The 16507-nt window shown below is 42.7% G+C and overlaps 1 protein-coding gene across 1 annotated transcript in view; it reads right to left on the bottom strand.

The window, feature by feature from the left end:
* The window catches only part of ide (insulin-degrading enzyme), a 28251-nt gene that overhangs the window by 10711 nt on the left and 1033 nt on the right, over positions 1–16507 (bottom strand). Inside the window, exons 2-18 of the mRNA XM_086164344.1 lie at positions 16268–16452; positions 15596–15803; positions 13238–13407; positions 12372–12494; positions 12135–12247; positions 11806–11968; positions 11520–11612; positions 11272–11363; positions 10882–10962; positions 10696–10799; positions 9456–9558; positions 9205–9327; positions 8700–8782; positions 7718–7862; positions 4265–4375; positions 3963–4083; positions 2942–3033 (exon numbers count right to left, since the gene is read on the bottom strand). Coding sequence (XP_086020470.1) covers positions 2942–3033; positions 3963–4083; positions 4265–4375; positions 7718–7862; positions 8700–8782; positions 9205–9327; positions 9456–9558; positions 10696–10799; positions 10882–10962; positions 11272–11363; positions 11520–11612; positions 11806–11968; positions 12135–12247; positions 12372–12494; positions 13238–13407; positions 15596–15803; positions 16268–16452 — 2110 coding nt within the window. The remainder of the gene's footprint in view (positions 1–2941; positions 3034–3962; positions 4084–4264; positions 4376–7717; positions 7863–8699; positions 8783–9204; positions 9328–9455; positions 9559–10695; positions 10800–10881; positions 10963–11271; positions 11364–11519; positions 11613–11805; positions 11969–12134; positions 12248–12371; positions 12495–13237; positions 13408–15595; positions 15804–16267; positions 16453–16507) is intronic.

Below are 16507 nucleotides of genomic sequence, written 5' to 3'. Positions count from 1 at the left end.
TTAAAATCATGATAAATGAATTTATGATTGAGAGCAATCGTTAAAAGGAAGAAAAAAAAAAAACAAAAAACACACACTGCTAAGCGCTAACGCTCTGCACGTTCGCACTTTCCAGTTTACTTTAAAATGAACATAAAGGCATGGTTGGTTTTTTTTTGCACTTTACATTTTCATTAAGGAACACTGTCACTTTAAACCCGTTGCTTTCTTGTGAAATATTTATGTTTTATTTATTATTGCCTACACTTTGTTCCTATAAAAACACACTTACGCTGCTGTGAAAAGGACGGCCATCAAATAAAGTTTTCACTGTACAGGAATGTGCAATGATAATAAAGAGTCTTATCTTATGCAATTTGGAATTCCCAATAAGCGGCATGCATTGTGGAATTCACACTGGCTATAACAGCACAGGTCGTTGCTGTCATTTTCTTTTTTATTTTTTTTTTAACCAAAATGCAATTTCAGCCTCCCTGATATTTGGTCTTTTTTTATTTCCACCATTATACACTGCTCAAAAAAATAAAGGGAACACTTAAAAAACACATCCGAGATCTAAATGAATGAAATATTCTTATGAAATACTTTGCTCTTTACACAGTTGAATGTGCCGACAACAAAATCACACAAAAATGATCAATGGAAATCAATTGTATCAACCCATGGAGGTCTGGATTAGGAATCACACTCCAAATTAAAGTGTAAAAACAAACTCCAGGCTGATCCAACTTTGATGTAATGTCCTTAAAACAAGTCAAAATGAATCTGTGTTGCTTCCTGAGTGGACGATTTCACACAAGTGTGATTGACTTGGAGTTACATTGTGCTGTTCAAGTGTTCCCTTTATTTTTTTGAGCAGTACATTTTTGAAGCTGAAAAGTTACCGGAAACACCAAGCACAAACTATTCCCTGGAAGTAATCTGATAACGCTATATAACTTAAATTCAAGCCTTAATGAAGGTTGTAAGATCTTTGAATGGGGACGCACAGAGATCACCAGGCTGAGACTTGGCACAATGACGTCAGACCGAGAATACTTTATTTGGGGTTTTTGGGGTGCCAAGTGGACACGTTGAATGAAGTATCGGGGGGGGAAACTGTACTGAATGTTCGGCTTGCCATTGACTTGGAATCCACATGTGCGCTTGGATGTCAGCGATGCTTGTAACTATTAAGAATGCACCTCCCACCCCTCCAAAAAAAAAAAAAAACAACAAAAAAAAAAAAAAGCTAGTATCACTATCCTAGCCCGAGTTCATCTGGAAGGACGGTATGCTCCGGAAAGGAATACAATATCCTGATGTTTGATGTGATAAATGAAGCGCTCCTCGGCTGTTTTCTTTTCTTAATATAGTGCCTCTTGGTTGAATCATGCAGATTTAGGGGATCCCCTTTCAGCACAAGCTTCGACTCTACAGGCCGAGGGTCGGCGCTTAATAAAGACAATTGGATTGGGAAAATGTGAAATTCTTAGCATTCACCCCCCCATTCCTGCTCCCTGAAAACAAGTTTGTCATGTAGGACCTGTGTAATTTCTCATTATTTTTGCAGCATAGAAGCTTTGTTTGATGCTGCACCGGTTTATAATCGGTATGTTAAAATAAATCACCGTGACTGCCTTTTTCAACAGCGCAACTATAATTCTCGCTCTTTTTTTTTTTTCTCCCCCCCCCTGTCCATCGCATACGCAGACGCCTTAATCCACCAGTATTTGATGCGGGCTTTTACATAACTCCTTTCAAGAGCGCTGCGGTCTGGTGTTAATAAGACTTCAAATGTTTGGTACGATCAAGAAAAACATGATGCTAAATTTTCACCACATTTCCTAATGCTGAAAAAACTTTTTCTTTTCCCCCGAGTGTGTGAGAGCACGAGGCTCCTATTTGTCAAAGTTCAGCAAGAAGCGAGGCGTCCGTCTACGATCGGCCTTTTCTGTGAAAGGATATCGTTTCAAAGATTAGAGAATTATTTGAAACTTTTATCCCTTTTTTTCTTACATCAGCTGTGGTCCCGGCTGTCACACACACACACACACACTTGTCGACACCATGATTTTGCGGTCAGGTTTGCGCTGCATCCTGTTTGTTTCTCTCTGCCGGAGGCTTCTGTGTTTCTGCTAAGGTTTCCTACCCACACGTTTCTGCACAGAAGGTGTTTGTGTGTCTCAGGTCCAGTATCATCACATCTGGGCATCGACTGACCTCGGTTTTCAGTTTTCTCCTCATCACTCTCCATTCTGTATAGATTACGTTAGTTCAGTCTGTTCGGGGAAAAGAAAGGTAGCTCATTTCCCCCCCTATCAAGGACATCAATTTTTAATTGCTTCGGAGCGAGGGAGCTTTTTCCGTCACGCTTATGTAGTGCGAAGAAATCAAACTGATAGTTGCTGCCTCTTATACCCTCACTTTTAGTTTTTCTTTAAAAAAAAAAAAAAAACTAAACCTCATCCTCTGAGCCTTTACTTGTTTTCTGGAGGTTGATGAGCACATTTCCCCCCCCCAGAAAATGACCAGAGGGTCACCTTAGAGGACCTCTGTAACAATCTGCTTGTTTAATTCCGGCCCTGGTGTCACAGAGGCCGGCCGACGCTGATGAGGAAAGGGATCGATGCTGTCAACGGTGAATCCTGATTCTCTCTCCTCCCCTCGATTGAGCTGTTATGAGACGTGCGGATGATGCCGTGACAGCAGGGACCTCATCCGGGCTAATTCAATCACGGCACTCGACGAGACATCCATTTGCGATAATCCCTCGCGATAAAAAGGTAATAAGGCCGGATGATCGGACCGGACTCGCCGCTCGGGGCGCGAGCGCGTTTTTTCCCCGAAAGACCTCGAATGATGTAAATATGACGGAAAAGGCGCCCGGCTGAAGTCGCGCCGCTGTCAGGATTCAAATTTCCTCAGCTGGCGGTGAAAATATTGAGACGTGCAGACGAACCTCCTTGGTGATGTTGCCATGGAGAAGGGCTTCAATATGTAACCGTGACAACAGCTGAGGTATGAAGGCCTTGAGGCGTGGGAGAGTTACATCTGGAATACAGATCACAGAAAGCGGCGATCAATTGGAGGAGCGTACCCCGAGAGAAATGCACATATGGTATCTGCGTGTCCGCGGTTTCTTTATCACGCGGCGTTCCTGTCACAGGAGTCGAATGACGGACACTTCAGGGCGGCCCGACTCGCGACTCGCGACGCGTAGCGCGTCTCGCTGTGGGCTGGCAAATCTAAATTCAGGCAACGTCTGACCCAGATTCAAGATTGAGTTAAGCCACTACGGGGGGATACGAACGTACGAAACACAAAACGCGCAATATGCATCTGAATATATTCCCCCCCCCTCACCGAGAAACACTTGATGAGAGAACGAAAGTGTCTCGTCGGCCCCCGGTGAGGAGATGGCAGACTGGTGGTGGGGGGGGATGCTGATAAGGGGAATAAGTTTGGTAATTGCAGGCCTTGGTGACTGTGCTACAGGCCACGACCCCGCAGGTTAATTGAGTCTCAGGTGAATCCGCTGATAGCCTCTGTAAGCTCGGAGGAAAATACAACAATTTGCCCTTCAGCTTTTCGGGACTGACAGGGAGGACTGCAGCTCGCGAGGCATCTGCTGGAGGACGATCTCTGCATTCAAATTAGGATTTAAAGGGAAGGGGGTGTAGGAAAGTAGGCTGAGGTGAGATCTTGCTCTCCGAAGCGATGCACTTTGGAACTTGAGCATTTATAATGAAACCGGCAGAGATGTTTTCGATAGCCGAGTAAACAATTTGGACTCCCGAGTCGTGCCTGAAAGTTAATGCTTTTTTTTTTTTTTTTTTTTAAATCTGACACGGTGATGCCGATTTGTAAATTGTCCGCCGACTCCCTCGTGTTCACACTGTGCTCATTCAGAAAATATTTGAAGAAGCTTTTGCACACTTTTGGAACCCAGAATTCGAGAGTAAAAAAAAGCGGAATCGCACCGTCCAGAGCCTCTCGGAGCTCATCTTTGGTCCAGGCGACTTCTGTCATCAGCAGACGGAGGTAGTACATGGCGTGCTGGTGCGGCTGCTCGGCTCTGAAGTTATTCAAAGACCTCATGTACTGCGAAGAAAAAAAAAGGGAATTCGGGTTTTTTTTTTTTTTCCCCCCCCGTGCAAGTTGAAAGAAACAGAGGATCAAAGTTGAACAAAAGAATTTCTGAATGTTTGAATTGGTCCGGGGGATTCGTCACGTTCCCTTTGATCGATCGCGTCGTCCCTCGAGACGGCGCTCGGGAGCTCACCGCTTCCTTTATGATGTCGAAGCGCTTCTCGTCGATCTCGAAAGTGGCCATCTTCTCGATGATTTTCTTCAGCAGGATGTGCTGTTTGTCGTTGTAGCCTTTGACGGACAGCTGCGGCGGTGACAGAGGACGGGCGGCGCGTTAGCAAACTGAACGCCAAAGCGTGTGATCGGCTGTCTTTACAAAATTTGCCGTGGCGACGGGCATTTTTAAAAAAATGTGCGTGTTTGTGCTGACCTTGCGGTTATTTGGAATGACCCCACAACTTAAAACAGTAAGTCTCTATACCGGAGCATTGGGATCTTGGATAAAACTAAAAAAAGTACGTGCCAGCTCGACTGCCTGCATTTCCCTTCATGAGCAAAGACAACTAACACACAAACGCATGAGCAAATGCCTCTTAGGAAGGGAAATGACAGAGTAGTACGATTGAAAACTGCATTTTTTTTTGTCAACCTCCCGAGTAAGCGGTACCCAGGAAGCGTAACTAGTAGCTATTCAAATAAAAAGGCCTCTTTTCGGGGATGATGTTTGATTGAATAAATCAATACTGAGAATGGAAAGTTAGAATTTCATTGCAAGAGATGACTGTATACACTATCTTTAGCCTCCCCTGACCCCGGGAGGGAAAATCATTTGGCCGGTTGTCAATGATGATGATTTATTTATAAAGAGGGGAGCGACCCAGCCGGGTTTTCAAAACCCGAAACAGTAGCGTTGCGTAGCCAGGCTCTCCTCCTTCGCACTGCGTCGGAGGAAGTGAAATCACGTGTTCAAATAAAGATTCAGACGGGTCACGCAGCGGTCTAGCTTCGGGACCCCAGAGCTTTGTGGATTACTGACACTGTGTGTCTCTGACAATAATAGTCGAGGGCACGTGGGAGGAAAGTCGTCATTCATCATCCAGATGCCTGCTTTGGGGGGGAAAAAAATCTTCCATTCATGAGGCGCAAATGTTTTTTTAGAATTCTTTTAAACTCTCTTGCCCTTCGTTTGAGGAGAATTCCTGTATATCTTCCTGATTAGCCCTTGATAGCATTTTCGCAAAAATTCTGCTGTTTATTGTCATGGAACACTGACTTCGGTTGGGGTAACGTTCCTTTCTAAAGATGAAACTTTAAAACAATATTTCTGTCGACGATCTCTTTGTGTCACAAATAATCTGAAACAAAAAAAAAAAAAGATATATTGGTCTTTTCTGGATGATAATCAGGACGTGACACAAGATCTTCACCGTGAGAAATGATCGGTTCATCGTCTTTTGACAAAACAGCGCTCTTTACGTCACAAGGGTTTTTCGTCTAAAAAGTACGTTGAGACTCGGGAGGGAGTGAAGGGTATTTCAGGCTTCGGTTTCACAAGGTCATCCGCACCTTCTGGCGTGCAATGACTCAGCGAAACGGCGAGCAACATGGCTACGCTCCCCGCCTCATCCCCCGTCCCTCCCCCTCTTCCCTGCTGCCGGGTCCCCGCGGTGACACCTGTTAAAAGTAATTCCTCCTAGCATCATTAACCTTGACAAACAGCCAGCGCCGCCGATACTGCTGACTCCAGGCGATAACGTGCAGCTCACCTACGCGACGCCGCCGCCATCCCCCCCGAGGGCAGACCGAAATCATTTGCCAAGGTGACAGGCAGACTGCTCGAAAGATCTACACCCTCGCGATGAATACGGGTTACTGGGTCACGTTACAAGTGATGCGTAGTATTAGTGTTGGTGTTAGACAGCTTGGAGGATAAAGGCACATCACCGCATAAACACACACACACACTTGCCATTTCTTTGTTGCAAACATTGAAATCCCACACACACACACACACACACAAAGCCACCCACAAACTGTTTTGGGTGTTTACTCGCAACTATATCCATCACACCTATTTCCGGTTTGGCTCGTGCATTTTGACCAGAATGCGACGATAAAGCGGTCGGACCGGCTTTATCTTTTAAGGACCCGTTCTCGAAACCGTTTCCTCTGCGACACGGAACAAAACCCTACTACACAGCGGCAAAAAAATGGAAACATAAAATGTCTAGGCTGGGCGAAGTTGTCGCCACCTAGTTGTATTTTTTCCCCCGCTGTGCCCTTGGGTGTGAACTCCATCTGTGTCCGATGTGTCAAAATAATTTCAATTTTTTCGTTTTATCCGCACATCTCTATTACAGCTACGTTTATTTATCTATAAGAGCCTCGAAGCTATTGAAATAATAGAATGCGCTCGATCGAAATTACTCTTTAAAAGTAACAAATGGTTGAAAATCGTCATTCTGAACTTCTTTCGCTGATAATACCTATCCGCCTCTACGGGAGGGCAAATTCATTTATCCCGGGTTGAAATAAAGTGTTATGCGGTCAGACGGCTGCGGTCTTCTATTAGTGCCCTCTTCCAAAGTGAGGCGAGAAAAGTAGTTTCGCAAAAAGGCGCACAGCACATCACATGGAGCGTCGGAAGCCAAGCCATTTCCACACTCTGGAAGCCTCCGAGTGGTCGCTCTTTATTGTCCCCCCCCCCCCCGCTCGCCTCCGAACTTCAAACAGATTACTTACGAGGATGGCATTCATCCCTGAGGCTACGCCATACACCAGCCCTGCCAGGCGGGCTGCATATGTATACTCTTTTAAATCATCCTTCAGTAACCTGAGTAACATGTACGTCATGTTGCAGTGGAGGGGATCTGCGTATAGGTAGCGACTAATGGGAAAAGGGGGGGGGGGGGGGGGGGGGGGAAGAAAAAAAAACAAATACATATTTGTTGAGAATGAGGGATTGTAAATGAAATTTAAAAAAATAAATAAATAAATAAGACACCACAAGCATGTGAGGAATGACTAGAAGAGTATGTATATGCAGCCTTGAAAGCTTTCTGTGCTTTCTGTCCCAACAACAGATGTCTATAAACCGTCGAGAAGACGCGTGAGCCGCCGTGCGCGAATCGACCTTTTGACACCGTACAGCTTTCCTTCCTCGGTCAACATTGGCTCTGTGTGATGGGATCCCAACGAGATGCCCCTCGGTAGGAAGAAAAATAAATAAGTCAATTTGAGGTTTGAGGGAACGCGTCCGTTTTAAAGCCGTGAGGGTTTTTTTTTTTTTTTCCAGAGGATGCGGTGGAGCGAAGAGGAGAGGAAAGGTTGATGAGGGATGAAGACAAAGATGCGATAGAACAAAGGGCTAAAATGAAACCAGCCAGGTCTGGTTTCGGCAGTTGAATAATTGATTCGGTTGCCACGGGAGATGTATTATAGTTTTTTTGCAAGGATTTGAGATGTAAAGGCAGGAATATGATCGGTCCTGTAGGGCAATAACGTTAGTGGGTGCGTGAGCTAAAATGCTACTCAAATCAGGCCTGGCTGGGCCATTTTTCGCCAAGTCTGAGGATATTAAGAGGGAAGGGTTTTGGAGATTTGGGATGCATCTTGAGTGCAATGGTGAGACAATTCCAATACTTACATACATCCCATAGACGGTATTTTGCAGGTCATAGTTCAACCCTGCTAGCTCGGCTGCATATGCATACTCGTTGAGGGAGTCCTTTAGGAGCTCCAGGTACAAATAAGCCATGTTACAATGCAATGGGTCCACGTACGCAAATGGGCTGTAGAGAAAATAGCAGCGGTCAAACAAACCACAGAGCAGCCTTTGAAATGCCTGTCTCTACATTTTTCAGGAAATATAGCGGCAAAGTTAAGAACCTGATTCAACAATCAACATTAAATGCAGTCACTCAAAGCTACTCACATATTTTCATCACATGACATTTAGTTTGCTATCTTACTAGATGACTATCTAAGACACATGGAAAAAAAATGACTATTTAATATAGAAACAATTTGATTAGTCAGAGCCTGAAGTGATTGTTTCGGTAAGGTTTAGCCGACAGCAAATAACATGCACACTCCTGAGCGGCCCATATTGTTGCTGCGATCGTGGCACTTATCTCCCGACTGCATACGTGCCTCTGTTGTTTGGAGTGATAGCAGCTGTCGCAAAAACAGTGACTCACCCTTATATATCGAGTTCTGCTGGTGTCAAGGTAAATGTGAGGTCAACATTTTAAAAGATTTACACGTACATGTTCCCAAAGATTACAGGATGCATAATATATAATAGCTACTATCAATTATGCAGAAGGATTTTTTTCCCCCCCAATACTGTTGTCTGCAGGATTCGAATGGATCCGATTTAGACGTATGTGTCTAGAATGTTGCACTAGTGGGCCAAATGTTGAATTTTCTTTTCTGAGAGAGGAAAAAGTCCTTTTCCGAAGATATCTTCCTCTTTACGTCCTTCGAGAGAATGCTGTCTTCACCATTTATTGGAGTGACAATGCGATGTCTTTCAATAAAAAGGAATTAGCTATTAGCAATAAAAACCAGAAGATGGGTTGCACCTCGTGATTAAACAGCAAACAGTTTAATGGTTAGTTACGTACCTGAAGAACTCAAAGTTTAGGCAAGCTTTGGGAAGGAAGAACTTGTCGTCCTGTTTGAACCACACTTTGCTCATCGCAGTGTCCTGTGAAGAAACGAAAACCGGACTGAGGCAATTCAAGCTTGTCGCGCAAAGCCATTACAGAAAATGGGGGAAAAAATGACAGCTACGATATTTTAATTTTGAAAGGAACCATCTTTTTGGTGTGTGATTGTTAAAAAAAAAAACTTTGACATGAGAATGTGATTTACTCTGAAAAGTAAAGAGGGGAAAAAAAAAAAGAAATGGCACGGCGGCTTTATCGGCGTCTCGAGAATTAAACATGCAAGCTGTTGGTCACCGCTGAGATCCTGTGATCTTATCACTATGAAAGCATAATGGATCTTTTTTTCTTTCCTTTTTTTTTTTTTTTTTTTTTTTTTTTTACGATTTGCACTTAAGACTGCTCAGTATAATGAATAGTGACACTGCTTTGATGGCAGAGCAACACGGCAAAAAACACTTGCCTTGATTAAAGCAGGGACGGATGGGGAGTCTTTCTCGAGAGGGTAGATCTCAAAGTTGGTCGGGATGAACTCGTTCCTCATGGGTAATTTGAACTTGCCGTTGAGGTCTGCACCGGCCCATTTCTGAAAATACGTGCATCATTTTTTTTTTTTTTTAAACACACCGGGCAATTTCCACCGCAAGTTTTTAATCGCAAGCTGAACGATAAGACTTGACGGCACGGTTGTTTGATGAGCGGGATGTAATTTACCAGGATGGTGTCCTCGGAGATGGCCTCCTGTTTGTACTGCGTGCCGTACCACTCCTCCGTCCGGTCAGTTTGGCCTTCGAATGACTTTGAAACCACCGCAACTCTGGGAAAAGAATGAGAGAACCGGGTCACGTTACGCAGACATACAAACCTCTTCGTCAGAGCCGCCTGGACACTTTTGATTCCTCAGCAATGTGAGATGTGATCAGTAATCCATTTGGATCATATTTAATGCAGCAGACATTCACTGACATGTCTGCTGCACACTGATGAGCTTTGTTTCAAACTATCTTGGCAAAACCTTTGGGTTTCAGAGTTCTGCTTTTTTGGTTTCAAACTACAAACAATATAAAGAAAAGTAGCTTGCGCGCTGAAAAAGTGAATTTACCCCAGACTTTGAGGATACCTGCACTGGATGTGTGTGTAGATCCAGTGCATGTGCACATATTTATGCTACAGCCATTATTTATCATATTTTCCAATAGACAAGATTAGCAGGGGCTTAATTCCAAATCCTATCTGTTTTTAAACATAGGCACGTTACACTAGAAGATGTACCGTTTTTTGACCTTGCTAGTTTTCTTTCTTTTCTAATGTTTCAGATTAATTGTTTTTTTGAAAGATATATTTTTTTAAATGAAAGATTACACTCAGGATTGAATTAAGTCATTAGACAGTGATTTATGTATTAGGTCCACTGACGGATGGAGACAGAACATTAGATAAATATGCAAAAAAGAGGCAATATAACAAATTTTCCCCAACCGGTCAGTTTGATCTTGAATTATTCGAGTGAAAAGAAAGAGGAAAAAACATCCAAAAGGAAGTTATGTCAAAACTTCCTAATAGTGCTGCCGGAGCTGTGGTGACCAAGTATCAAGTGAACATCCAGAATATAAATCACAGTAGAATATTCTAATGTTTTCCTTTCATTTGAATTGACAAAAAATATAGAATGATGCGAAAACATTCAGCATGAATCATAATCAGGCATTAACAGAGTCAACAGTGTAATGAAATGCTTACATACAAAAACTTTAGCCTACTTAACTGGGTTCAAACTGAATTCCGTTTGTATCAAGACCACGACAACTCAATGATATGAAAAGCCAAATGTGGCTGCCGAAGTAGTCAGAAGCAGTGTTTGGTAGTGTGTGGCTACGAATGTTGGACTGGCACTGTAGCGGCGCGTAAACGGAGGGTGTTTGTTTTTCTGCACGTCATGCTTTCCCACACTGACCTGACTTGCTCAGGCCTCAGCTTGTCCAGTACCATTTCAATGAGATCTGGTCTGAAGTCCTCCAGAAGGTATTCTGCGGCGAGAACCTCTTCAAGAGGGTAGTACTGGAACCCAGCGGGACGGGAAGACGGCATTTAGGGTCACGTTTCCAACAAAACAAACTTTGCAAAGGAAGAGGGAACCTACGTGCAGCAAACCAGCCAATTTGGAAGTATAGCCTCGGGGCCGCTCTTTGTCCTTGAACCTGAAGGCCACTTTGTTTAGATCCTGCAGACAAGGAAATATTGTGTTGGTATACATAAACATAAACACATGCATGGATATAAAACGAGATTCCAGAGACGGAAGGAATAGACTTCAAGCTTGGACTTTGGATTCAGTGATTTTGCCCCGCTTTTTTGGTGCAAGAAAGCCTAAATAAGCTGATCTGATGTGCACGTGTTGGTAGAGAGCACTCTGAGTACAAGACAAGCCGGTTCAGCCTACTTGCTGATAGTACCCTGCAATTCTATTAGTATATTTAGGAAACAGTAATAAAAAAGGTCACATTTGTCCCACCATTCAGCCTGTAATTACCTTGCACTCTTCAAAAACCCACTCTTGAGGTCCCTCGGTGCGCAGTTTCTGGATGTACTGGAACATGTGGAAGATGATGTCCTCAACATGCACTGCAGTGACAGGTCATGACTCAGTATATATAATTTACCAATCATTTGTCTTCTAGTACAAAAAAATAAAAAATTAAAAAAAACAACACCAAAAGAGCATACTATGCAAAACACACTGGAAAAAGAAAAAAAGTTTAAGCAGGAATCGGTTCTTACAAAGGCCCTCCTCGGTCAAGTCCACGTTGATAATGAAGAACATGAATCCTTTAGCGCCCTCTTTTTGCCCGCCGACAAGGGTATTCACCCAGCCTGGCGAAAAAAAAAAAAGATTCACAGCTGCTTTGGTGTACATCACGCTTGTTACTCTGATATGACTACGTTGAATTTACCGTATAGAATGGAAAGAAAAACAATTGGGAGTCCACAAAATGCACCGATCTGGTCTGAATACAATTTAGACTATCTTTTCATCTTGAATAAGAACCGTACTTTGTGGCCCCACCTTTAGATTTAAGCTCTGATAACAAACTTCCGGGTCCTTCATGGCCAATAAGATGCCCCAGATAATGTCCTGGGTTTGACTTGTAGTACTTCTGGAGGTCTGGGATGGGGAAAGTCACGTACAGATTCCTGATGTCCTTGATTGGAACCACCTTGTAGAATTGCTGATAAAAATACAAAAAAAAAAAAAAGGGTGTAAACATGTTTTAATTTAACCTGGAAAACACACACACACACACACAAAAAATGCTCATCATTACATCACAGCTTTAGGACAGTGAAGGAGAAAAAAAAAAAAAAAATACTGAAGAGATCAACTAAGAAGCTTACTTTAAGATGCTCTTCCTGGAAGGGATGCTCCGGGAATTCTGGGATGGGCACATTCTTATTCTCCACTTCTCCAAACAACTGAACCACCATGGATGTTAATTCATCTAGTGATTCTGTAAGTAAGGAAGACGAGAAGGAATAAAAACAAAACTCAAAACTGATTATTGTTTACAATTGTTTCAACTCCCCCCGCCCCTCCGGCAAATTTCTGTTAAAGCACTTTTTGTGAACTCTTACCTCTTCCTAACACGCAGAGCCCCATTAGATTCGATGAGTAGTACGTGGAGTGAAACTGAAGAAGTTCCTGGCGAATATCAATCCCTTCTTTAGACGGTCTGGTCTCGAGGGTCATTTTATTACCTTGAACAGAAATAAATTAACAAGTCTGGAGAGGAGAATCATTGATGCATTGACGATATGGTTTAAGTCTGGTTCGGTTTTAACACAGATATGTTTAATTTAAAAAAACTTCATGGCTTAAGACTAATAGGCATCAATGCTTATGCTGCCACAAGTAACACCCGCATCTTAATTCGATGCAGAGGTTAGTAAATGAATGCAGATGGTGAGCAAGTTAATAGTTGTTTTAACAAACAGCAGTATAGCTCCCAGTGGGCTAATTATTGTTCTTTAATTCAAAGTGAGGCAGTTAAATGAATTCGTGTTTTGCCGACCCTATTAAAAAAAAGCCTTTTTTTTAATTATTTAAATGGTGAAACCGGAAATCAATGAAAGCGTGATCCTCTTGAGAGTGCAGGACCGCGAGGCCCGACTGATCCGTTTTTATCCTTAAAGATGAGCGAAAATTTAAGACTGCCATCAGGTGGCTGTTTTCAGCTTTGCATTCACTTCACTGGGATCTTGAGAATGTGCAATTTGATGTCCAACATTGAAATACTGTACTTGTCCTTACATGTAAACTACAGTAATCTGATTAAATGATAAGAGAATGTTCTTGGAAAAAAAAAGAAAGATTTTAAACCCTTGTATTTTTAGACCAAAGAACAGTGTTCACTACAATAGAACTATACTGAATAACCACAACCTCTTTGTTTAATGACAAAAAACGGCAAGAATCCCTGTTATGCTTTGAGGATTTCTACCTGTTCCAAATTTACTGAAGGGATGGTTTAAGTTGCCTGTCGCCTTCTCCAGCTGAAACAGTCTCCAGGCATCGTTCATCAAGTTCTTCTCGTGCTCAGAGTCCACGGCGTTCACCTCCCGGTCCTTGCAACTCTCGTCGAACAACGGGCACAGGAAGAACTGGGCAAATCTGCAGAGATGGTGAAACGTGGGCAGGATAAAATAAATAAGCACTGAACTATATGTTTGCAATCAATGTGCAAACTTAATTTTAAGGTTGTTGCAAGGAACACAAAAAGGGACAAACAAGAGTGATACTGTTGGTGTCCGTGGTGAAAAAAGGAGTAACTGACATTCAAATGAGGAGATCCTGAGAACACATTGCATTTGAATATTATGAAAAGCTAATCAAAACATTACCTAATGTCAAATGGCCATTAGTGCTTGAGAGATAACATACTGACAAGCCAATCCATAACTTCATCTTCAAGATAAATTCTATGTGCTGGTTATATTTATTTCTTCATTGCTCTATTTAAAATGGCTGAAAAATGTTAAACTACAGCGCTCGGCACAAGGTATCCATAAAAAAAAAAAAAAATGAATACCTCTTTATGAGAATATTGTCTTCAATTTGAGATACAGTAGTTACTCATTTGTACAGCGAGTTCGGTTAAAAAAAAAACACCAACTAATTATGGACCCGGTGTTTTCAAAGCATCAACATCAATATTTCAGCACTGTCCTTTCCTACAACTGAGGTCCAGATGGTCCACGCAATTCACCGGCACGGGAGAACAATTAGAGTATAACACAAACAGGTGCTTGCTAGAATATCATTCATTTATTGAGTGGGTAATCTAATCCCGAAAGGTTAAATTCTGACACCAGCTGACTGTCCTCTCCAAAACAACCATAGCTGACACGTGAGCAGAGCAGCTCCCCAACCCCCCCTTCACAATGCCCGGAACATCAATATCACCCCACCCCTGAGGATTCTGACCTGAGCAGGGGGGTGGGGGGTGGGAACCAGGCGCTTTGTTTCAAAAGAAAGCAAGTCTGGTAACTAAGGATGAAAAAAAAAAAAGGGCCCCGGTATCTCCCTAGGACTATGTTATGAAAACCCAGAGAGAGCGCCTCATACTGATAAGCCATGTGCAGCAAAGAAATTAGGATCGCTCTCAGAGAGACACAACCGCAAGAGGGCCGTGCCAACAGAGCGATCGCAAAGCTTTCAGGTCAAAGCGAATTCAAATTCCTGTAACCGCGTCAGAGTGCAAACGGAGGACAGTCTGATTGTAGTCGATTAAAACATAATTCAAATGTGGATATAGAAACCTGCTGTTACATCAGCTCGGCCTTGTTCTGCTCAGGTAATTTTGGTACGGGGATTTGAATTGCTCCAGGACGTCTTGCTAAAACCGACGAGAGATGGCAACCTGATTCTAATTAAACATTGCTTTTCCAAACATTTTCCCTCTTCATGGGAAGTTTCAATAATTCAAAGCATTCGACGCCTGACAGCTTCACTGTGAATATTTGTCCGTCTCGTCTGTGCCGAGTTCAAGTACGATGACTCGTATTTCACATCCCGTTTGGTAAATTTGTGATTTTAGTGCAGGTTTATTCTGGCCGAGAGCGGGAGGAAACCCAGTGCATCCAGCAAAATCAGCAGGACTTCCTACTTTGGTCAGCACTGTGGTGCTGGCACTGCCGGGAGGGAGACGGCAGTGAGCTCAGCGCCACTGCCTGCAGTTTCTCTGTGTCAGCTGGAGAGAGATCTGATTTATGTCAGGGACCGCTGAGAAGAAAAGCTCTTCTCCCCCTCTTGATAATGCTGCTGGGCCTGGATTGGACTAGTATTAGATTAGATTAGTATTTGTGTGCATAAAATGGATCCTGCTGCTAGAATCAGCTTTTTTTTATGACAAAGAATATATTTTTCTCAATTGAAATTTAATAAGGTGAATAAAAAGGTAATAAGAGTCGCGTTTTCCATATAGATTGTAATCAATCTTTCATTGATAAATCAGAACTCTGCAGGTATCTTTGTCATTCATTGTCAGCGATGAATGACGATTACCTAAATGACTGGCATCCTTCTCTGAGAGGACTCTGAAATGGTCTTTAGTTGCATATTTGAATATATTTTAATACAAACAGACCCTTGTCAAAAACAATGCTATATAAAGTTGATTCTACCAGTTTATTGGGAAACAAAAAAACATTACCAGGCCAGAACCAGCAACAGGCCAGTACGTAAAGTTTGACCAAATTTCTGACAACTAGATTGTCAAAACAAAAACACAATAAACATTCTATTAAGCCATGAATCACTGAAGACAGAAAAATTTTCACTTAGAGTAAATGGGGAGTACCTATCAAGGGCTCCTTGCAAGTGCTTGTGGGACACATCGAAGTAGTAGTTGGTGTGTTCTCCACTGGTAAAAGCGTTGGAGCTGCCAGCGTGCTCACTGAGGAATTGGCTGTACTCATTCTCCTTGGGGTATTTCTTTGTCCCCAGGAAAAGCATGTGTTCGCAGAAGTGCGCCAGTCCAGAGATATTCGTGGGGTCTGACAAAGAACCTTTGAATTTTCATAAGCAGAGATCAGAAGTTCAGATAGACAAGGGCGAGCTCTGGTCTTGCTCTTGACACTTCAAAAAAATCATTTGATTATGAGAGAGAGGTGAGAAGGGTAGACGTATGTATCATTCATGATACCTTATTGAAATTAGATACATAATAATACACTGTCATGCGATATATGTGGTCTGCAGGCACAGCTAGGTTTTTATGTGATGAAAATAGTTCTTTGTACCCTGTGAATAGCTTATGATCTAAACATCATTTTTTTGCTTGCATTTTCATTCCAAATAATAACACGTTAAGACGTTAATAGCATGCTTTACATGTTCTGCATTGCATTCAGCATAATACTTTTATCCAAATGCACATTGATGAAACTGTCACACGTATGACTGGATGCAAATTAGTCACCATCCACATTATACAATTACTACGTAATGCTATCACGGTGAAAGATATTACCTATGTGGACATCTAGTGCAGCAGAGGATTTGTCTGTGGTCGGGTCACTGATGAGCATGGCTTTCAGCCCATTGTTAAATTCCAGGCCCCTGTACACGCGCTTGTCCTCAGGAGAGCGTATTATGTCATCAACCACCCTGGTCACAGCTGGGTCGGTCATTCTGAATGGAAAGGATGAAACCAGCCTGGAGGGTGGAGAGTCAAGTGTGCAGTCAATTAATCCAATCAACCCAAAAGCCT

Source organism: Fistularia commersonii, chromosome 2, assembly GCF_037954325.1.
Source record: "Fistularia commersonii isolate RoL2024-O1a breed Wild chromosome 2, RoL_Fcom_v1.0, whole genome shotgun sequence".
Taxonomy (NCBI): Eukaryota; Metazoa; Chordata; class Actinopteri; order Syngnathiformes; family Fistulariidae; genus Fistularia; species Fistularia commersonii.
The sequence above is the reverse complement of the archived record's forward strand: the minus strand, read 5'-3'. Positions and strand labels throughout refer to the sequence as shown.